General features: G+C 36.1%; 1 protein-coding gene and 1 long non-coding RNA gene across 7 annotated transcripts in view; one reads left to right on the forward strand and one right to left on the reverse strand.

Moving 5' to 3' along the window:
• Nucleotides 1-7,489, reverse strand: part of LOC132683863 (uncharacterized) — a 106,712-nt gene extending 99,223 nt beyond the window's left edge. For all 6 annotated transcript variants that reach the window (XR_014138171.1, XR_014138170.1, XR_014138169.1 and 3 more), the window contains exon 1: nt 7,144-7,489. This is a non-coding gene — a long non-coding RNA (uncharacterized LOC132683863). The remainder of the gene's footprint in view (nt 1-7,143) is intronic.
• On the forward strand, nt 7,382-19,881 carry HSPA13 (heat shock protein family A (Hsp70) member 13). The gene is made up of 5 exons (XM_060640285.3): nt 7,382-7,488; nt 9,088-9,428; nt 13,113-13,326; nt 15,322-15,489; nt 16,811-19,881. The coding sequence occupies exons 1-5, from the start codon at nt 7,464-7,466 to the stop codon at nt 17,476-17,478; spliced, it is 1,416 nt and encodes a 471-aa protein (XP_060496268.1). The 5' UTR covers nt 7,382-7,463; the 3' UTR covers nt 17,479-19,881.
• The last annotated feature ends 249 nt before the right edge of the window (nt 19,882-20,130 follow it).

Genomic DNA, 20,130 nt, shown 5'->3' on the forward strand with positions numbered 1-20,130 from the left:
CATTTGACACAATTTGGGAATAGATAATAGTTCATGGATAAATCCAATTATTTTAGTAACACTAGAAATATATGTGATGACATGTTCCAACACACATCCATTCAATCACAAAGCATCTAATATTCATGTATGGCATGCTCTGAAAATATTAAAATGTGCTAGATATAGTCAGAGTCTTTAAGCAGCTGGATCCCTAAGACTTAGTAAAGGGTTTCACCCATATCCTTTCATATCCTTTCGGTATTTACTTCTTTTATTTATTCATTCAGTTAATATATTTTAGGCAGCCACCATGTATTTGGCGCTTACAGTTCTAGGAACAGGGAATATAATGAAGAACAAGACAACAAAGCCCCTTGTCTCCTGAAACCTCCACCATAGTCTGCACTGTACTTGCCTGTTTCCTTCTTCATCTTCCTCTGTCTTGGGCACATTCACCACCCACCAAAGCTTTTAGCACACAGTAATAAATAGTGCAATCAGACATAGGAATAGCATGTATGCCACACCTCCATATCCAAACCCATGGTAGACATTGTTAATTAATTATGGCTCTCATTCCCCAAGAATCCGAATGTGATTTCAAAATCCTTTTCAATCCTGTGAATACCGTGAACACTGTGAATCACAGTATTCACACCAGCAATGACTTATCACTTAAAGTTAACAAGCAAGAGGGGGCTCAAGTTGGTTGAGCATCTGACTTCCACTCAGGCCATGATTGCAAGGTTCGTGAGTTCAAGCCCCACATTGGGCTTGCTGCTGTCAGCACAGAGGGTGCTTTGGATCCTCTGTCCCCCTCTCTCTCCACCCCTTTCTGGCTCTTGCTCTCTCCCTTTCTCTCTCTCAAAAATAAACATAAAAAAAGTTAATAAACAAGTTAAATTATGTACTTAAAACCCCTTAATATAGGGGTGACTGGTGGCTCAGTAGGTTAAGAATCAGACCCTTGATTTCAGCTCAGGTCACGATCTCACAGTTCATAAATTCGAGCCCTGAGTCAGGCTCTGAGCTGACAGCAGAGGGATTCTGCTTGGAATTCTCCGTCTCCCTCTCTCTCTGCTCCTCTCTCATTCTCTCTCTCTCTCTCTCTCTCTCTCTCCTTCTCTCTCAAAAATAAATAAAGAAAAATAAAAACCCCTGAGTAGAATGCAGAACATAGGAGCAAGCTCTAGCCCCTGTTTCAATAAACAAGAAAAAAGGCATGCAAGAAAAAAGGCATGTAACTCAAGTTTGTAAAGGCAAACCTGAAAGTAGTGAGAAAGCAAAGAGGACTAGAAGAATTGTTTCCAGGGATGGAATAGCTCCTCTTGGGCAAGATAAGACCAGTGGCAATTCTCTTCATTGGGAGCATTTGCAAAATCTTCCGTGTACATACTAAAGATCCAGCTTGATTTAAATTAAGAAAAAAAACTTGCTACAGAAAGAGAAATCAGCAGAGTTTTGGGTGGTCATCGGCAATAGAATCTAAAGGAGCCCAAATGTGAGTGTTGGGGTGGTGCAAAAATTCCTGCTTTTTTGCACAGCTGAGGAGACAAAGCCCCTTTAGAGGGTGGGGTCCACAAAAACACAGAAAATTTCTCTACTTGAAATATATGAAACCATAGAAGTACTAAATTTATCTTAAGTTACAATTAAGTGCCCACCAAGCTAAATTCCCTTGTGAACTGAGATGATCTGCCCTCAGCCCATGTGTGTAACAAAGAAAAGGGCAAATGCTGAGGGAAATAACATCAACCTCTCTCTTCATGGTTCTTTGGCATGCAAAAGTAAATATGAGACACTGGAAGAAGCAGGAAAATGTAATTGAAATGGGGGAAAATAAGATGATATAAGGAGACCACGTCCCTTCCATGAATGTCATCAGAATAAACAGACAAGAGCTTTAAAGTAAATAACAAGATTACAATAATTTTAAATAAAGCAAATTATGTAAAGAATAAAAGATTGATATTTTCAACATATAATTAGAATCAATGTAAAAACCAATGAAACATTCTAGAATCAAAAAAAATACATATATGAATTTAAGAATTCATGGAATAGTTTAATACTAGATTCGACACAGTAAAGACACTATTAGTAAACAGAAAAACAGAAAAATATTCAAACTGAAGCACAGAGAGAAAAAAATAGAAAGAACAGAAAGAACTGAGTATAAATGAATATAGGAGAAAAAGTTAATACAAGACATGAGCTAATGTATGTGTAACTGGAATCTCAGATGAAGAGAAAAGGGACAGAAACAATATTTAAAGAGATATGGATGAGAATTTTTCCAAGCCTTATGAGAGGCATCAATCAGAGATCCAGGAATCTCAGTCAACCCCAAAAAGGATAAATACAAAGGAACTATACATGGCAAAACATAGGTAAAATGCTCAAAAACAAATAGAAAAACTTTTTAATCAGGCAGAGACAAGACAAGAAGATTTCAGAAGATTTGATTACCTTCAGAAAGTAAGAATGAGATTTATGACTGATTTTCCAAAAGAAACAATAGAAGACAATGGCAATGGAACAACATCTTTAAGGCAATCATTCCTTCTTACCCCCTAAATCTATGTTAAACCTAATCCCCAATATAATAGTATTAGAAGGCAGGACCTTTGAGAGGTAGTTAGATCATGAGGGTATAATCCTCATGAATGTGATTAATACCCTTATGAAAGACCCCAGAGAGTTCCCTTGTTCCTTCCACCCTGTGAAGACACAGAATGAGGACAGCAGTCTTGAACCAGGAAACAGGGACTTCACAGCCTCCAGAACTATGAGAATTACATTTCTGTTGTCTATGAGCTATCTAGCTTATGTTATTTTGCTATAGTAGCCTGAACTAATACAATAATCATATAATTAGAAAATGATGATAGATTTGCCTATTTTTCTCGAATTTATACTTTCTATTTATTTTTTGCAGAGACTGTTACTTCCAAAGTACTCTTATATAATAGTTGTAAATGAGTATTCTTATCTCATTTTCAACTGTACTGGTAATAATTCTAAGCTTGGTGCTGGTTTGTTGTTTGGGATATATCTTTGATCATACATTTCTTATTGTAAACATATGTGATATACATTTCCACTTAAATTAATTTAAACTTACAGACAATAATGAAAATATAAGCTATTTTTAAAATAAAAGGCAAACATATTCATCTTTCGAAAGTTTGGAGGTATAATGAGAGTCTGTGAAAAAACAAAAACATTAGTATCAGCTTTTTAGTTACAAATCAAATTTATTTCCTACCAGTACCTTTACATGAAAAATCTTCATGCAATAAATTTTCAATCCCCCGAAAACAGAAATATATGGAACCATAACAGTCTAGCAGAAGGAAAAAATGTATAAATACTCTGGCTCAATACATGAGATCTGTCCTATTATGGCATAATTTTAACATAGTAGTAATCTTTTATGTTCAAATATTATAGTGCTTCATAGAATCTAGCGATGTAACTCAAACTAAATTGTAATTTCAATACACTTACTCTTTTAATGAATGTGCAGAGAACTGGATCAATTTTCCATTCAATGAACTTTTCGTATACAGATGAGGGAAGAGAAATAAGTGTGAATTAAACAACAACAAGGACAATTTGTCCCCTGAATTAGATTGGGATATATGGTAAGATTTTTATTATTTGGCAGTGATTTTCCTAATGGAGCACATTTCTGAAATAATAATGAGAAATATTGGGATATATAATTAGACAATTTTTCACTTCAGCTACTATTGTTAAAGATTACCTCTAATCACCAAATTGAAGGTGAAGTATAATTTATTAAGAGAATGAACACTAATTGAGATCATAATTTTCTTGACTTCTCTTGGCCTCTATTTTTCTCTCTATAAATAAAGGGGTGGATCCAGATGCCCTCTAAGATATTTTCCGGCTATGAACTTCATTTAGTTATCTATTTAAAAGTCTCTAATAAATACTTACGACTGTGAATAAAAAAAGACAATCTGGCAGTTTTTAGTCCACCCTATTTATATTTATGCATACAATAACAATTGATCCTAAATCTGTTATCTGGTAAATTTTTTTTGGTTTATTGCTTCCTTTTTTCATATGTTTTGGTACATAGATTTTTTAAATTTAACTTTAAATGACACGTATTGACACTTTTCTAGGAAAAACTGAAAAAGTATATATTTTAACTCTGTCCTACTTATTCTTCTTTATAACCTATTCTTTTATCTGTATATTTTATCATTTTTTAGTCATTCAGAAAGTTGCCTTCATAACCTTGAATTATCTATTTAAGCTTTGATTTCTTAAATTCTCCATTCCAAATATCTATGAACTCCCTGCTAAGAAAAATGAAGAAAACGGTATATCCACATTTCTTTCCATATCCCTGCCCTCATCCTTATTTCCCAACTCTGGGGTTTGCAGTTCTATTTAACATTAGTATAACCAACATTCTTATCTAAGTATTTCATTGTTCCTCTGATTATAACCAGACAAGAAGGAATAAGTGACCACAGCTACCATCCACTTTAGATGATTTAGGTAATGATATTTAGAACTTTTGAGCTGATGATGTTTAGAAGAGTTTCTTGGACTTTGAGTTGATGCTGTAGTAGGATGAGACTTTGCATGTGGATGGATACAAATCTTTGGGGACCAGAGAGCAAATTGTGGTAGGCTTAAGTTCACATTCTAATTCTTGTAACCTGTGACTATGTTACTTTGCAAGGCAAAACAGGCTTTACAGATATTTTTTTTTAAGTTACAGGGCTCGAGATGGGGAGATTATCTTGGATTGTCCAGGTGGGTCCAGTTTAATCACATGATGTCTTCTGAGTCTACTGTTGCCACAGAGGTGGAAAGTCTCTCAGTTAAGTAATGTGGGTGGCCTCTAGAAGCTGGAAATAAGCCTAACTTTACAGGTAGCAAGAAAATAAGAACCTTGATCCTCCAATCGCCAAGGAAATAAATTCTGCCAGCAATTCCTATCTAGCAGGAAACAATTCCCCCCTAGAATCTCCAGAAAGGAATGTAGCCCTCTGCTGTTTTGATTTAATCCAGTGAGAGCCATACCAAAATTCTGATCTACAGAAATGTAAAATAATAAATTTGTGGTAATTTGTTAAGGCAGTAATGTAATGGAAAAATGAAAAGTGTTTAGTTCTATTTTAGTTTCTCTCTTATGTTAAGAGCATTCCAAGATGAGATCATGTGAGCTCTACCTACTTCTTGACCATATCAGGATCCTATTAACAAGGAGGAAGGAGTGGGTGGCAGGGATAATAGGGATAATAGGGCCTGCCACAAATGACTAATCCTCTTGATTTGGTTTATATCTCTTGTCCTCCCTCTCAGACTTTCACCTATTGCTTTATGATCCAGAACATCTAACCTATGAGATTATTTTCTGTTTATATGCTCTTGGTAATTCAGTTCCCTCTTTCTGGGACACCTTCAACCAATTGCTTCATATTATCCTATTAACCCATCTCCTGGCTCCCTTTTACTCTTCTAAGTATTTCTTAGACATATTCTCTTTCACTAAGTCTTCTCAACTTCAAGATAAAATTACAGTGTTTATTCAATTCTGTTTCTGCCCTCTGTCCATACCACAAATACGGTGTTGTCAATCCTAAAACTAGCCAGTTATTTTATCAGCAAAGTGAGTTTATTCAGGAATAGCAGAGGAACTGCAACTTGGGACAAGCAAACTATAGTGAACCACAGGCAAGTCCAGAGCACAAAGTCCAGTGGCTTGCTTTTATGGAGGAAAGGATGAAATTGTGAAGCTCTTTCTTAAAAGTCTGTTGGAGTTGAGTGAGAGTTTGAACTTCTCATTGGCTATCGCTATTGCTGGTCAAGGAGAAAAGTTTACTTCCTCCTGCTGGGGCAGTAAATTAAGCTTCTTCCTGCTAAGCATGCAAAGTATGATTCCTTCTGGTGGAGTCTGCAACTGACAACCAGTGGTAGTCCCAGAGAATTCCCCATTCAAGACTTCTGGGCTCCATTTTAGATGAGGTTTCCTTTATTTTCACAGCATATACCATAATCAATTACATGTATGTGTTTACCTTCTGTCTCTCCTTCTGTTGTTACCAGTGGTTACCACTATGGTCAATAAATGTTTGTTAATATGATCATTATACTTAATAATACCCATGAATTGAGTGAATTATGTGTTCTTCATAAGGAAATTATACTCAATAGTACTCCCTAGACATACACATACTTTTTATGCTTTACATTGTGAAATATTTTTTTCAATGCACGAAAGTGGAGAGATTATAATAAATCCCCATTAACTATACTTCCTTCACCTTCAATAACCATAATATTTTCTTGTATGTGTATTAAGCAGCTAGAAAGCCAGTGGTGGTGTATTACTCCAGCAGGTAGACTTGTTATCAACAGGGATATCAACTTGATTTACATCTAAGGTGAGGAAACATTTCAATTCTCCAGGATCATAGTTCTGGTGCCCTTTAATAACAGCAATAAAAGACAAAACACTCTCAACAAGAGCCATTAAGTACTACCCAGTAACCAAGAAGAAAAGAAGAAAAAAAAAAGGGGGGGGGGGTTGTATATTATAGACACGGACCTGAGAAAACACTTCACAAGTGTCCTAAATGGCCATTATATGTTACAGGACTTGTCCATGAAAGCAATTCCTACCAATTGTGACTTAATTCAAGAGAAAGCTCAAGTGTTCTGTTTTCGTTAGTAATAGTCCACTTCGGTGTTAGCAAGACAAAATGCTTCCTTGCTCATTTGAATAAATCACATTCACTGAAGACTGCTTGAATACTTTTATCCCAAAACAAAAGTAGAGGGCTGAGGAGATTTATTGGGAGTTTCAGCGATGCCCCATCAGCCTGCCTCTGTGCCCACACCGCTATAGGGGCTGTTGTAGGAAGGCTGGAGGGGTGAGGGGCACTTAAAGGATCCCCATGCAGAATCTAGATCTAGGCAAAGGAGCACTCTTTGAAAGGCAGGAAGAACGAAAAAGCAAAGGTTCGAACCCGGGCCTGGTTAGGAACAAGGCCAAACGAAACAATAACCTAACTGTCCTCACTCTCCCTCCAGCGAAGAGGGGCAGGCCGGAACTACACTTCCCATAATGCAAAGCGGCAGGGCGGCGCTAAAGAAATCGTTTGTTTTTACCTCTACTTGGCTCCAGTCGCTTCAGGTTTGATTATATATTCCAGTCCCTCTTCTTGGCTCTCCTCCACCTCAGCCTCATTGGTTTCGTAGCCCCGGCGTAGGAGGGCGGCTTAGACGTCACTGGCAGCTACTGAATGGAAGTTCTCAGTCCTGCGACCTGACGGTAAATGAAGTCCCTTCTCTGGTCAGATACGTAGCTTCTCCGACTGCGTCGGAGAAAAAGAACTACATTACCCAGTAGGCCTTGGGGCTGCGGGGCGGTGTGGGGGCGTCACCTCACGTCTGGTACAGTCATCCCAAGCCTCTTCGGCGGGACTGTGATGGCCGGAGAGATGACGATCTTAGGTCAGTGACCAGGGGTTCCCTGTGGCTGTTGCGGGCACTCGAGCGGTTTGGGGAGGCGGGGATAGGCGGGGGTGGTTGTCACCTCCTGGATCCAATTGGCGCAGTGGGAAGGGCTTCGAAAAGATGACTTAGAGTCGGTTTTTGGCTCTTGGGTTGCCGAATTGGGGGTCGCGTCTAGAATGGCCTGGGCCAGAGTAGGCCATGCAGGGCCGGCGGCGACCCTCTGCGTACATCCCAAGGACATCGGGCCTCAGGAACAGTTCTTTTCAAAAGAACGTCGATTTTGAGTCATTAGTTGAATTGAGGCCTTCGAGAGGCCGCAAGAACGTGCATCCCCAAGACCTCTTTGTAGAGGAAGGGGGAGGAGCAGCACCAGCGGCCTGAGCTGCAGAGTCCTGGGATGCTGCTGCATCTTGAGAGGTCAGGCCTCTTGGATGTGTGGTCTGATGCTCTTTCCACCCATCTAGTTTATCAATTAACACTCCCCGAATGGGAAAACGATGAAATGTTTCTGAAGTTTCCCACGTAGGAGCAAGTGGAAAGTGGGGTTGGCCCTTGATGTCCTTTTTTTTTTTTTTCTTTTTTTTTTGAGTTATGTGTTGAAGATGAGCGTACAGTTAGTGAAACAGACTCCTACCGATTGACGTTTGGGGTCGTATGTAACACGTATGGATATTCTCTCCTGAAAACAAATAACAGATTAATTGTAATTTCAAAGTGGCATCTTTCTTCATCACTTATGTTTACAATCTACATGGCGTTTGTTCATATTTGTGTGTTTTGGTTTTTTTTTTTGTTTTTTTTTTTTAATCAATTAATATTAGTTGAGCCTCTGCTATTTGCTAGGAGCCATTCCTGGTGGAGGGGATACAACAGTGAACAAAACCTGCCTTCAAGGCGCTTTATGTTGCCTTCAGGGTTCCACATTTATGGTTCTCTTTCCCTACATATTAATTCCTCAAGAAGTATTCCTTAATTCCTGTTTAAATACAAGGAGTTAACTGTGTTCTTTCGTAAAGTGACAGTTTAATATTTAAACAAGTTCCAAAATCATTTTACCAATTTATCCCGTTCATTCTTTTGGAAAGAGAAAGGAGATGAAGGGGTAGAATTTTAGCCCTACGATAATAACAAAGTGTTTGCTGTGGAAATTTTAATAATGAAATTTCTTTTTAATAATGATAATTAAAGCTGTGTAGAAAGCTATAAGATCTAAATACCAAATGATCAAGAATTTGAAATACATCTATATTTAACATTTATCTAGCTTTTGCTAGAGATAAATGGGTTTTCCTGTCAGCATCAGCACAATTAAAAGTTTTTACTTCTCATTCACCAAGGTGAAGTACACAGACCTACAACTAGAGGAGTTTTTTGTTGTTGTTGTTCCTTCATTTTAATTGTGTTATGATCACTTTGCATTATGAAAAACTTGATGCCTGAGAGAATTGTTACCATTAGTACTATAAAAGAAAATATTTTGAGAGTGTGGATTATTAGTATTATCTCAAAGAGTGATATTAAAGGGAGTTTGCTGTAGTAATTTAGCGTATCATACTAGTTTACTAAGACCTATCTTTTAATTTGCCTGTATTTCAGGATCAGCTGTTTTGACTCTCCTGTTGGCTGGCTATTTGGCACAACAGTATTTACCATTGCCTACTCCTAAAGTGATTGGCATTGACCTTGGCACCACCTACTGTTCGGTTGGGGTGTTTTTTCCTGGCACAGGAAAAGTAAAGGTCATTCCAGATGAAAATGGGCATATCAGTATACCCAGCATGGTGTCCTTTACTGACGATGATGTGTATGTGGGTTATGAAAGCTTAGAGCTCGCAGATTCCAATCCTCAGAACACAATATATGATGCCAAAAGATTCATAGGCAAGATATTTACCCCAGAAGAGCTGGAGGCTGAGATTGGCAGATACCCGTTTAAGGTAAGTGATTAGGCTAAAATCTATTTTAATTTTAGTTCAGCGTATATTGTTGCAAATGATGCCTTATACAACATTCTGTTTCGCCTTAATCTGCGTGGAAGGCATGTTACAACGAGCAGACCTACAGCAATTCCAGAATGAGTCGATTCGTTGGCTCCACAGTGCTATCATGGACTCAGAGCCTTAGCTGTATCCTTGCTCTGCCATCCTCAGAGTGTCTGCTTAGCTCTTTGTTTCATTGTAGCAAGAAAGCTGAAGCCCCCATGTACTATGGATCAATGGCCAGATAGCCAGATAGATGGACAGATGCTTTGTGGGTGTTAGGTTATACACATTTGTGTACTTAAAAAAAAGAGAGAGAGATCATACTAGGCATTGCTGTTTTATGACTTGTTTGAAACTCAACAATGTGACACGGACAGTTGGATAATAGGGTCACATTGTTTTCATGGACACTTGGAACGGCTATTCCTATATTTGTCCATTCTCCATAAGTGCACATTTTATTTTTTCCCTGGTTTTCCGCTTATGTTGTAACTTCTTTGAGTAGCCTTGTACATATATCTTTGTGTTCTTCTTGATCATTTCCTAAACTGGAATTGTAGAAGTAGGAGAATTTGAGTTCTCTGAGTACTTTGATTGATATTGTCAAATTGTGCGCTGAAAGGTTGTGTGTCTTAACTATCTTCTTTAGAATGCTTACGTCTTCCCTAGTTACTATTTTTTAATCTTTGCCAATAAATAACTGAAAATGGTATCTTATATTAATTTTTCATTCCTTTGATTTTTAGTGAGGTCAGATTTTTTTTTTTTTTTAATATGTTCATTGGCATTTTTATTTTCTTTAGGAATCCTATTTTGGGGTGTATCTTTTTTTATGACTATAAAATACCTTTGTGCTATGTTTTCAGTGTTTTTTTTTTGTTTGTTTCTAATGTTCTTTTTATTTAACTGATGCTATATAATTTTGCTTTTGAGCTTTCAAGAATGTCAGATTTTCAGGACACCTGAGTGGCTCAGTTGGTTAAGCGTCTGATCTCACAGTTTATGGGTTCGAGCCCCGCGTCAGGCTCTGTGCTGACAGCTCAGACCCTGGAGCCTGCTTTGAATTCTGTGTCTCCCTGTCTCTCTGCCCCTTCCCTGCTCATGCTCTGTCTCTCTCTGTCTCTCAAAAATAAATAAACATTGAAAAAAAATTTTTTTTTAAATGTTAAATTTTCATGTGGCAAATCATCTTGAAATTTAAAAAAAAATGCTTATAGACTCTTACAGACTTACAATGCCCTTTTCCATCCTATCCATTTGAATTTTTTTCTAATACTTTTACTTGAGCGTTTGTAAGGTTGTGTTTTGATGTTTTTTCTTTTAAATATTTTAATTCTTTTTTTCATTATGGTAAGTGTACTCTTTAATCCCCATTGCTTATTTTATCCATACCCCCAACCCATGTCTTTTAAATATTTAAATGTTCTTTCCATAGAGGGTTTTATTTTCTTTTTTTTTTTTTTTTTTTTTTTTTTGTAATTATGAAGTGGAATTCTAAACGAATAGGTTTTAAAATTAATAGCTGTATCAGTGCTGTTTATTGAATAAAATTCTCAGATTTTTTATGCATATACAAAGGAGAACATAAATTTACCCCATGTATTTCTTATATTTATTTCTTTGTTCTTTTTTAGCTTTATTCTTAGAATCTTTTATTAATTTATAAATCTTTCATAAGCAGTGCTTAAATTATATAAAGCTATACATGTCCTCAAAATTATGATTTTGAGTGTATTACGTATTGATGCAAGTTATTTTTTCCCTAACTTTTAGGGTATAACTGACATGCAGCCCTGTATAAGTTTATTGTGTACAACATAATGATTTGACTTAAATATGTTGTGAAATGTTTAGCACAATAAGTTAACATCCATCATCTCATATAGATAGAGAAGAAGAAATAAAATTTTTTCCTTTGTTGTGAGAGCTCTTAGAATTTATTCTCTCAACAGCTTTCATATATACCACACAGCGGTATTAACTCTGGTTATCATGTTGAACATTATGTTCCCAGTACTTGTTTACCTTATGACTGGAAGTTTGTACCTTTTGTTTTGACCATCTTCATCCATTTTGCCCATGCTCCCATCCCCTGCCGCTGGCAAACCAGCTGACAAACCAGCTTATCTGAGTGGTTGTTGTTTTAGATTCTACACATGAGAGATCATATAGTGTTTGTCTTTCTCTGACTTATTGACACTTAGTGTAATACTCTCAGGGTCCATTCATGTTGTCACAGACAGAAGGATTTTCTTTTTCATGGCTGAATAATATTTCATTATGTGTGTATATCAACATTATCCATTTATCTGTTGATAGACACTTAGTTTGTATTCGTGGCGTGGCTATTGTAAGTAAATGCTGCTGTGAACGTGGGGGTGCAGGTAGCTACACAACGGTATATTCCCAGAAGTGGAGTTGCTACATCATACGGTAGTCCTAGCTTCAGTTTTTTGAGGAACTTCTGTACTGTTTTCCAACACAGAGTTATTTGCAGTTTTTGTTGTTGTTGTTAACCTTCTAAGTGTTTTGATTTTTTTTGTTGTTTGTTTCACCTGGGCTCTGAGGGTATGGTGTCTTTGAATCTTATTTTAATCGTGTCTTGTTTTTGCTTTTCCCAGATACGTCTGTTTTAATCGTAGCTTGTTTTTGTTTTTCCCAGATAGGTCTGTGGATGGTCAGGTTTCTTCATTGAAACCTATTATACAGTCTAGAGCAATGAGAGTAAAGTTCTTATAATTTCTTAAAAGAGACTAATTGTCTTTACTATTGATATTAATACAGTCTGTTGGTGAAAGTGGAATAGTATGTTTTAGAATTAATCTATTTCTTTATTTTTATTTAATTTATTTTTTAAAGTTTATGTATTTTGAGAGAGAGAGAGAGCATGCATGCACAAGCAGGGGAGAGGGAGAGAGAGAATCCCAAGCAGGCTCCACACTGTCAGTGAAGAACCAGACTAGAAGCTTAATCCCCCACAAACCGTGAGATCTTGACCTGAGCCAAAATCAGAAGTCAGATGCTTAAATGACTGGGCCACCCAGGTGCCCCTCATCTAGTTTTTTAAATATACAACCACATTAGCAGGGATAAGGAGCTGATACATGATACATGTTTTCATGGAAATAAGAATGTAAATGATACTTGATTCTTGGATAAGAACATAATGAACTACTAAAATGATTCGTGTTAATATGTATCAGAACATTTGTTCAGTTATCAATTATTTTTGGAAACAAGTTAATTAAAAGAAGATCCTGAATCAAATACATGATCCAGCAACTTTTATTCCTTATATTTCATCTTTTTTCTTTTATTCGTTTAACAAATATATATTGAAGATCTTCTGTGTTCCATTTATATGCTTGGTGATGAATTTGGTTATTCTGCTGTTATTGAAAGCTATGGTGTTGATTCGCTTTATAGATTTTGAAGTATAACTTTTAATAACTTCTCCTCTTGGTAAATGACAAGATTACAAAAAATTTTATGACCTTATGAAGTTAAATTTTTATTGAATAAGTCCAGTGTGTATGTATGTATGTGTTTAAGTATATGTGTGTGGATGTGTACACACACAGTTTTACATTTCTTTCTGTCCTTTTTGTTTTGTTTGTTTTTTACTAATCCTATTCATAGGTTTTAAACAAAAATGGAATGGTTGAGTTTTCGGTGACAAGTAATGAGACCATCACCGTTTCCCCAGAATATGTTGGCTCTAGACTACTGTTGAAGTTAAAGGAAATGGCAGAGGAGTATCTCGGAATGCCAGTTGCTAATGCGGTTATTTCTGTACCAGCAGAATTTGATCTAAAACAGAGAAATTCAACAATTGAAGCTGCTAACCTTGCAGGTAATACCACCCTTGCCTGTGTTGAATTTTTTCTCAAAATGTTCTTATTTTGAAAATCTTCTGTAGTAAGGTATATCACTTTGCAAACCACCTAATTATCTAGGCATGTAAATAAACCCAAAGTGGTAAATTAGATGGATTTTGATATACATAAAGATAAAAATTAAAAATAATTCTATAGCGCAATGTAAAATGCAACATATTATGACGACGGCCAATAAGATAGTCCTGTGACAAAGACTGAGGACATGGGTTCATGATAGCAGTGAGGGATTTTTTTTATAAATTTTCTTTAATGTTAAGATGAGTGTAATATTTTTAAAAAAAAAAAATCTGAGGTGGAAGAGAACTCATTTAAAACCATTCAGCAAATATTGGGTGCCTTGGCAAACAAAACATAAATCCCTGTTTCCATGGAGCTTCTATTCTATTGGAGAGAAACAGAAAGTCTGTATTAAAGATAAGTATATTATGGGGTTTCTCACCCCTAGCATATTTGGGCCTAGATATTTGGGCCTAGATAATTCTCTTGTGGGAAACTGCCCCATGCATTATAGGAGAGTTAGTAGCATCCCTAGCCTCTGCTCACTAGATGCCAGCAGCACCAGCCTCTCCAGGACATGACAGTCATCTGTCTTCTGGCATTGCCCAGTGTTCCCTGAGGGCCAGAATTGCCCCTGGTGCAGAGCCCTGATAAACGTGTATCAGAAAGAAATGTGCTATGGAAGACAGAACAGCATAAGACGAGGATTGCTGGGGGTGGTCAGGAAGTGGGGGACTTGGGTTTTACAGTGGCCAAGTAGGCCTCCTTGAGAAGGTGACATGTAAGCAGATTTGAAGGAGGTGAGGTTGTTAGGCAAACAGATATACAGAGGAAGTCTGTTGCAGGAGAGAAAACAGTCATTTAGCAGCCATAAAATGGGAATTTGCTGGCACATGTGAAGATGAGAAGTAGGTAGTGTGGCCAGAGCAGAGTGAGTGAAGTCAGAGAGCTAAAGGAAATGGTGTTAAGGTTTTTAAATAAATTCTTCAGAGTTTGAATAGTTTTTTATGGTTCCTGATGCATAATAGCATATTGCTTTCTAAACCACTCATTAAGTGTGGCACTTAGGGTAAAGCAAGAAATTTGCACAAAGAAATCTGAACTTTCACTGTTCACTGTAATGTTTAACATTATCTTCAAGATCAGATTGCTGTATATTTCAGATTTGCATTTGAGGGTCCTAAATTTTTTTTTGAGGGTCCTAAATTTTAAGTCTACTTTTTGAGTCATTGTGTCTATTGAAATATTTCATCTAATTTTTATCTATTTATCTGCTTGTTTTTATCAGAGTCTTTTTTTTTTTTTTTTTAAGTTTCTTTATTTTGAGAGAGACAAAGGGCAAGTAGGGGAAGGGCAGAGAGAGAGGGAGTGAGAGAGAATCCCGAATCCCAAGCTCAGAGCCCAACACGGGGCTCGATCCCACAAACTGAGATCATGATCTGAGCCGGAATCAAGCCTCAGATGCTTAACCAACTGAGCCACCCAGGAGCCCCTGTCAAAGTCATATGTATGTATATATGATATATATATCATATATACATATATATGATGTTTTATTTATTTTTGAGAGAGAGAGAGACAGAGACAGTGCAAGCGGGGGAGGGGCAGAGAGAGGGAGACACAGAATTTGAAATAGGCTCCAGGCTTTCATTTCCACAGCAATTTATTATAGCACGTAATGATTAAGCTTTTATTGCTTATGTATTCCCAAGTAAAATAATGAGAATTAGAAGAAGCTAAGAGTTTTTTTTAATTAAATATTAATTAATAAAGACTAGAATGATACATTCCACTGAATCTGGGCTTTTCTTTTTTTTTACCTTAAAAGCCATTGTTACTCATTGGGGTTCATGCTTTAGAAAACACACGAACATCGTGTGAGGTTGAGTGGGAAGAAATTTTGATAATGGTGTCCTCCGATGAATTGTTCTTCCTTCCAACCAATCTTACAGGACTGAAGATCTTGAGGGTAATAAATGAACCCACGGCGGCAGCTATGGCCTATGGCCTCCACAAGGCTGATGTCTTCCACGTCTTGGTGATAGATTTGGGCGGAGGAACTCTAGATGTGTCGTTGCTAAATAAACAAGGAGGAATGTTTCTAACCCGAGCAATGTCTGGTAAGAAAAATACAGGGAGACTAAAAGAGGTTCACACAATGCTTTCCTTAGCACACCTAATGTGTTAAATGTTTATTTAAGATTTTTTTTCAGTGTACTTCGACTTCATTTTGGTAATCTATGTATGTAATTTTATAACCACCATTTGTGTATTTTTACAGCAAAAAGTAAAGTCTAAAAAAACTGACTGGGCATCCTACATGGTAGATAAATATACTGCCAGTTGTAGTTCACTGAGCCAGTAAGTAGGACTTGATGGCTGTGGTGAGGGGGACAGAAAGCCATAAATACCCTTTAAAATGAGGAGTGATCAGTTTATTTCATTTGATAATATATTTTACGAAATAGATGTCTTTAGAAAATCTAATACTATTAATAGTATTCTCTAAGAAATAAGAGGATTTTGCATTCTAAATCTTTCTTTAAAGGTTTTGTTTTAATTTAAGGAATTGAGCCTGTTTTGAAAGAGAAGTTGTCAGTTATAGGTTGTCTAACTCCTGCATTTTTCTTTTTCCTAACTGGATTCTTTAGAACCAAGTTCAGTGCCAGGGGTTTGTACTACATTAATCTTTTCCCTTTACATCTCTTTTTCTTTTAATTTCAGCTCTTAAGCAAGCAAACATGTTATAAAAAGATAAAATGTCTACTCCTACTTTTTAATTATAAGGACTTTCTTCTTTTGAGAATAATGACAGTCAGTGTTTTTAAATTGCAATTAAAAGCTAATCTGTTGTCAATCTTTATCTTCTGAAAAATTATTTGATATCATTAAGAAATATTTCCTTTAATATCATTTAAAAATTTTAACCATGGGGGAAGGGAAGGGGAAAAAAATACTTTCAAACAGAGAGGGAGGCAAACCATAAGAGACTCTTAAATACAGAGAACAAACTGAAGGTTGTTGGGGTGGCCAGGGGAGAGGGGAAAATGGGTGATGGGCATTGAGGATGGACTTGATGGGATGAGCACTGGGCGTTGTATGTAAGCGATGAATCATGGGAATCTGTTCCCGCAGCCAAGAGCACACTGTGTACATATGTTAGCTAACTTGAAAATAAATTATATTTAAAAAATTAAAACTAAGAAAAATAAGAATTTTAACCAGATATGCACTGTTTTTAAATAGAACACATTTTAGTTAAAATCTTTTTAACCCAATTATTTTTAATCAGTTTTTGTATGAATAAAATCTTAATAGTTAAGTACATTAAGCAAGAGATGTATGTCTAGAATATCATTTCCATACATACTACAGACATGTATATGCATATACACATACAAATGGATAAATGTAATATGAACTTTTTTATTTCTAACTTAGGAAACAATAAACTTGGAGGACAGGACTTCAATCAAAGATTGCTTCAGTACTTATATAAACAGATCTATCAAACATACGGCTTTCGACCCTCTAGGAAAGAAGAAATTCACCGATTAAGACAAGCTGTGGAAATGGTCAAATTAAACCTGACTCTTCATCAGTCTGCTCAGTTGTCAGTATTACTAACAGTGGAGGAAAAAGACAAGAAGGAACCTCAGAGTAGTGACACTGAACTGCCAAAGGACAGATTTTTCCCCGCTGATGGCCACCATGTGAACAGTGTGTTTGGAGCTGGCCTTTCTGAAAAGAAAAGTGGAGAAAGTCAGGTGTTATTTGAAACAGAAATATCACGGAAGCTCTTTGACACCCTTAATGAAGATCTCTTCCAGAAAATACTTGTACCCATTCAGCAAGTACTAAAAGAAGGCCACCTGGAAAAGACTGAGATTGATGAGGTGGTTTTGGTTGGGGGCTCTACTCGTATTCCTCGAATCCGCCAAGTCATTCAAGAGTTCTTTGGAAAGGATCCCAACACTTCTGTAGACCCTGACCTGGCCGTGGTGACAGGAGTGGCCATCCAAGCAGGGATCGATGGTGGCTCTTGGCCTCTTCAAGTCAGTGCTTTAGAAATTCCCAATAAGCATTTACAGAAGACCAACTTCAACTGAATTATAGAGGGATGATTATTTGTGATTGTCTCATGATCTCTTCCTCCTTATCAGACCACCTCCTCCAATAAAGAAAAATCTGAAAAATAATCTCACAAATTTATCTGAAAGGGAACATTTAGATACACAGAAATTTTACGTAACATTTTGTTTTAGGATGAAATGTGACCAGATTGATCCTATTTGATTTTGGAGAGATCACATTCCAACAAATACTTCTAAAATGACAGAATTGAGGTAAAACTCTTAAAGGAGCATGGGTGGCTTTGTTTTTTGGATTCTGGAAGCAGATAACCATATGCACTTAACGTTGTATTCTGTAAACATTGCCTGGTGCCAATTTTACAATTCCCAGTTCTTACTAAATTGTATTAGCAGGAGCTGGTAATTGATTGACTTGGTTATCACATGTAACTATTAGTTTGAGCTATACTTGAAGGACAGTATTGGTGTCAGATTTTTACATTGGCTGGGAGATAGGCAGTATTATTAATATAAGCTGCGTACGTAATATTCAGTAACTGACATGTATGTAATAAATTTGCTTTCACAAATTCAAACTTATGTGATTTATTCAAATGTTTCAGTACCAGACAGTAAAAGTAACCAACTTACACTCTAGTTCCTTCATTTGTTACGCATTATTTGCTTGGATTTCCATGATTCTGCCTGGTTAGAAAACAGGAATTATTAATTTGATTTGATACATGTCTTAATGTCACAATAAAGCCATCATCACTATCTCTTTTTTGTTATCCACAATGTTTGCAGACTTGGTAATTAGTAGTAATTAGCTACAGTATTTATGTTTTTGTTTTTGTATCTTTATTTTCAGTGAGCCCTGGACACTGTAGCTTGCATTTGAACTACCAAATCCTACTTGATTCAGTTTCTATGGAGATTTTACCCCATATTATTTGAATGAAGATCATTTGTAAAATCCTTATTACTGTTTCCCACTATCATTTTACAATAGTCACTCTTGGACTGTTTTTAGCCTTAAGGTTAGTATGTGATGAGAGCAAAAAAAATTGTGAATATTGGAAGTAATGTTGCAATCTAATGTGGAAGGCAATGTGGAAAAATTTCTACAAATCAGCATTTGTAGCAGTTTTGTTTTGCTTTTGTTTGTTTCTGTTTAGAAAAGCTACAGGGACCAAGAAAGAAAATATAGCAAGCAGTTCTGTTTCTGAGATGCCCATATTTAAAGATTTACTTATTTATTTTTTTTTCTTAATACAAGCATGCTTCATACCATATTCAAAGATTATACTCTGGTCAACATGTTTGTTGATGTAAAGTATGTCTGCTTTATATCCATTGTTGAATTTAAAGGCTGTTGAATTTCCAATCACTGAAAAGAGAACTAAGCAAACTCATTTCAGCAACATCAAAGCAATTCAGCTACTCATAATAAAAAGCTGAATGTTAATATTTTTTGCAGATCTAAAAAAATAATGTTAGCAATGAGATTGCTGTTAAGACACAATTTCAATCAAATAGTTTGTGTATGGAATGTCAAGTAGGAAAAAAATGTTTGTTGACATATTTTATTTTAGAACTAACAGAGAAATGCCAAAGATGAATCCTTCACTGCATTATGAAAATATTTGAGTGTTCTCTCAGACAGTATGAATCTTTAATAGATTTTAGAATTGGAAAAGATCTTTTTGCAAAGGTCTTTAAGAAAAAAGTGTTCCATCTGTCAAAATCTCCACATAAAATATCAATTTTAACCTGAAGAATTTTGACATTTTTTTAAAAAAAAAACTTTGACTTTCTCAAATACATGAGATAGTTTAGGACAATGTGTTAGGGCAACAATTTGTTAAAAAAGGGCAGCTAATCTCATATACTAAAAAGGGAATTTAAATAATTTGATTGTGTCTGAAAAATAGAATGGCAGTGTTGGAATTTGGGGGCAGTGTTTAGCATATTCTCTAATATAGTTACACCTTTAAAAATACGAAGTAATGTCTGTCTTTGATCATATTTTAGGGGGCTATATATAAATGGTCTTGAAATCAATGTAGTTTATTTATTTAAAAGACAAAAATGCTTCTTGAAAGGGATATTTATGCCTAATCTGAAAACATTTTTCATAAAACAAACCTAATACATTTTGGTTGTACATCTAGCTAGTGTTTTTTGAAGTGCATAACTTTTTAAATATTAACTGTTGTATGATTAGAATATGTGAATGAGTAATTTATTTTGTATCAGGAATGTTTTGGTACTGTGTTTTCACTCAAACCACTGACTTAACAGATGCTACTGTGTATCACATGTACTGAAAACTATATAGTTCTTGTGCATAGCAGATTGTGCCTCTTAAATTTGTGTGTGTACAGGTAATTCACATTTTAATGTAAATAAATACCACTTTGAAGTTTGTTTTTTAAACTGTGTACTTTATTTTCCATTCAGGACTAGGCCAGAGGACATTTTTGAGGTTTACAAGTGACAGAGAAGGTAGGGATAGAGCTGATCTGATGCTCATGGCATGTGACTTCAGCAGCTGTTGCCTACTTGCCTGCATCCTGACTCTGGGGTTGCTTCTGTACTTTTCTAATTTTTCTAATTTCTGTATTTTCCTAATTTAGAAGAGACAGTTCCTTTACCATCTGAATAGTATGTCCAGTATTCTGAATA

Source organism: Panthera onca, chromosome C2 (assembly GCF_046562875.1).
Source record: "Panthera onca isolate mPanOnc1 chromosome C2, mPanOnc1 haplotype 2, whole genome shotgun sequence".
In the NCBI taxonomy this organism is placed as follows: Eukaryota; Metazoa; Chordata; class Mammalia; order Carnivora; family Felidae; genus Panthera; species Panthera onca.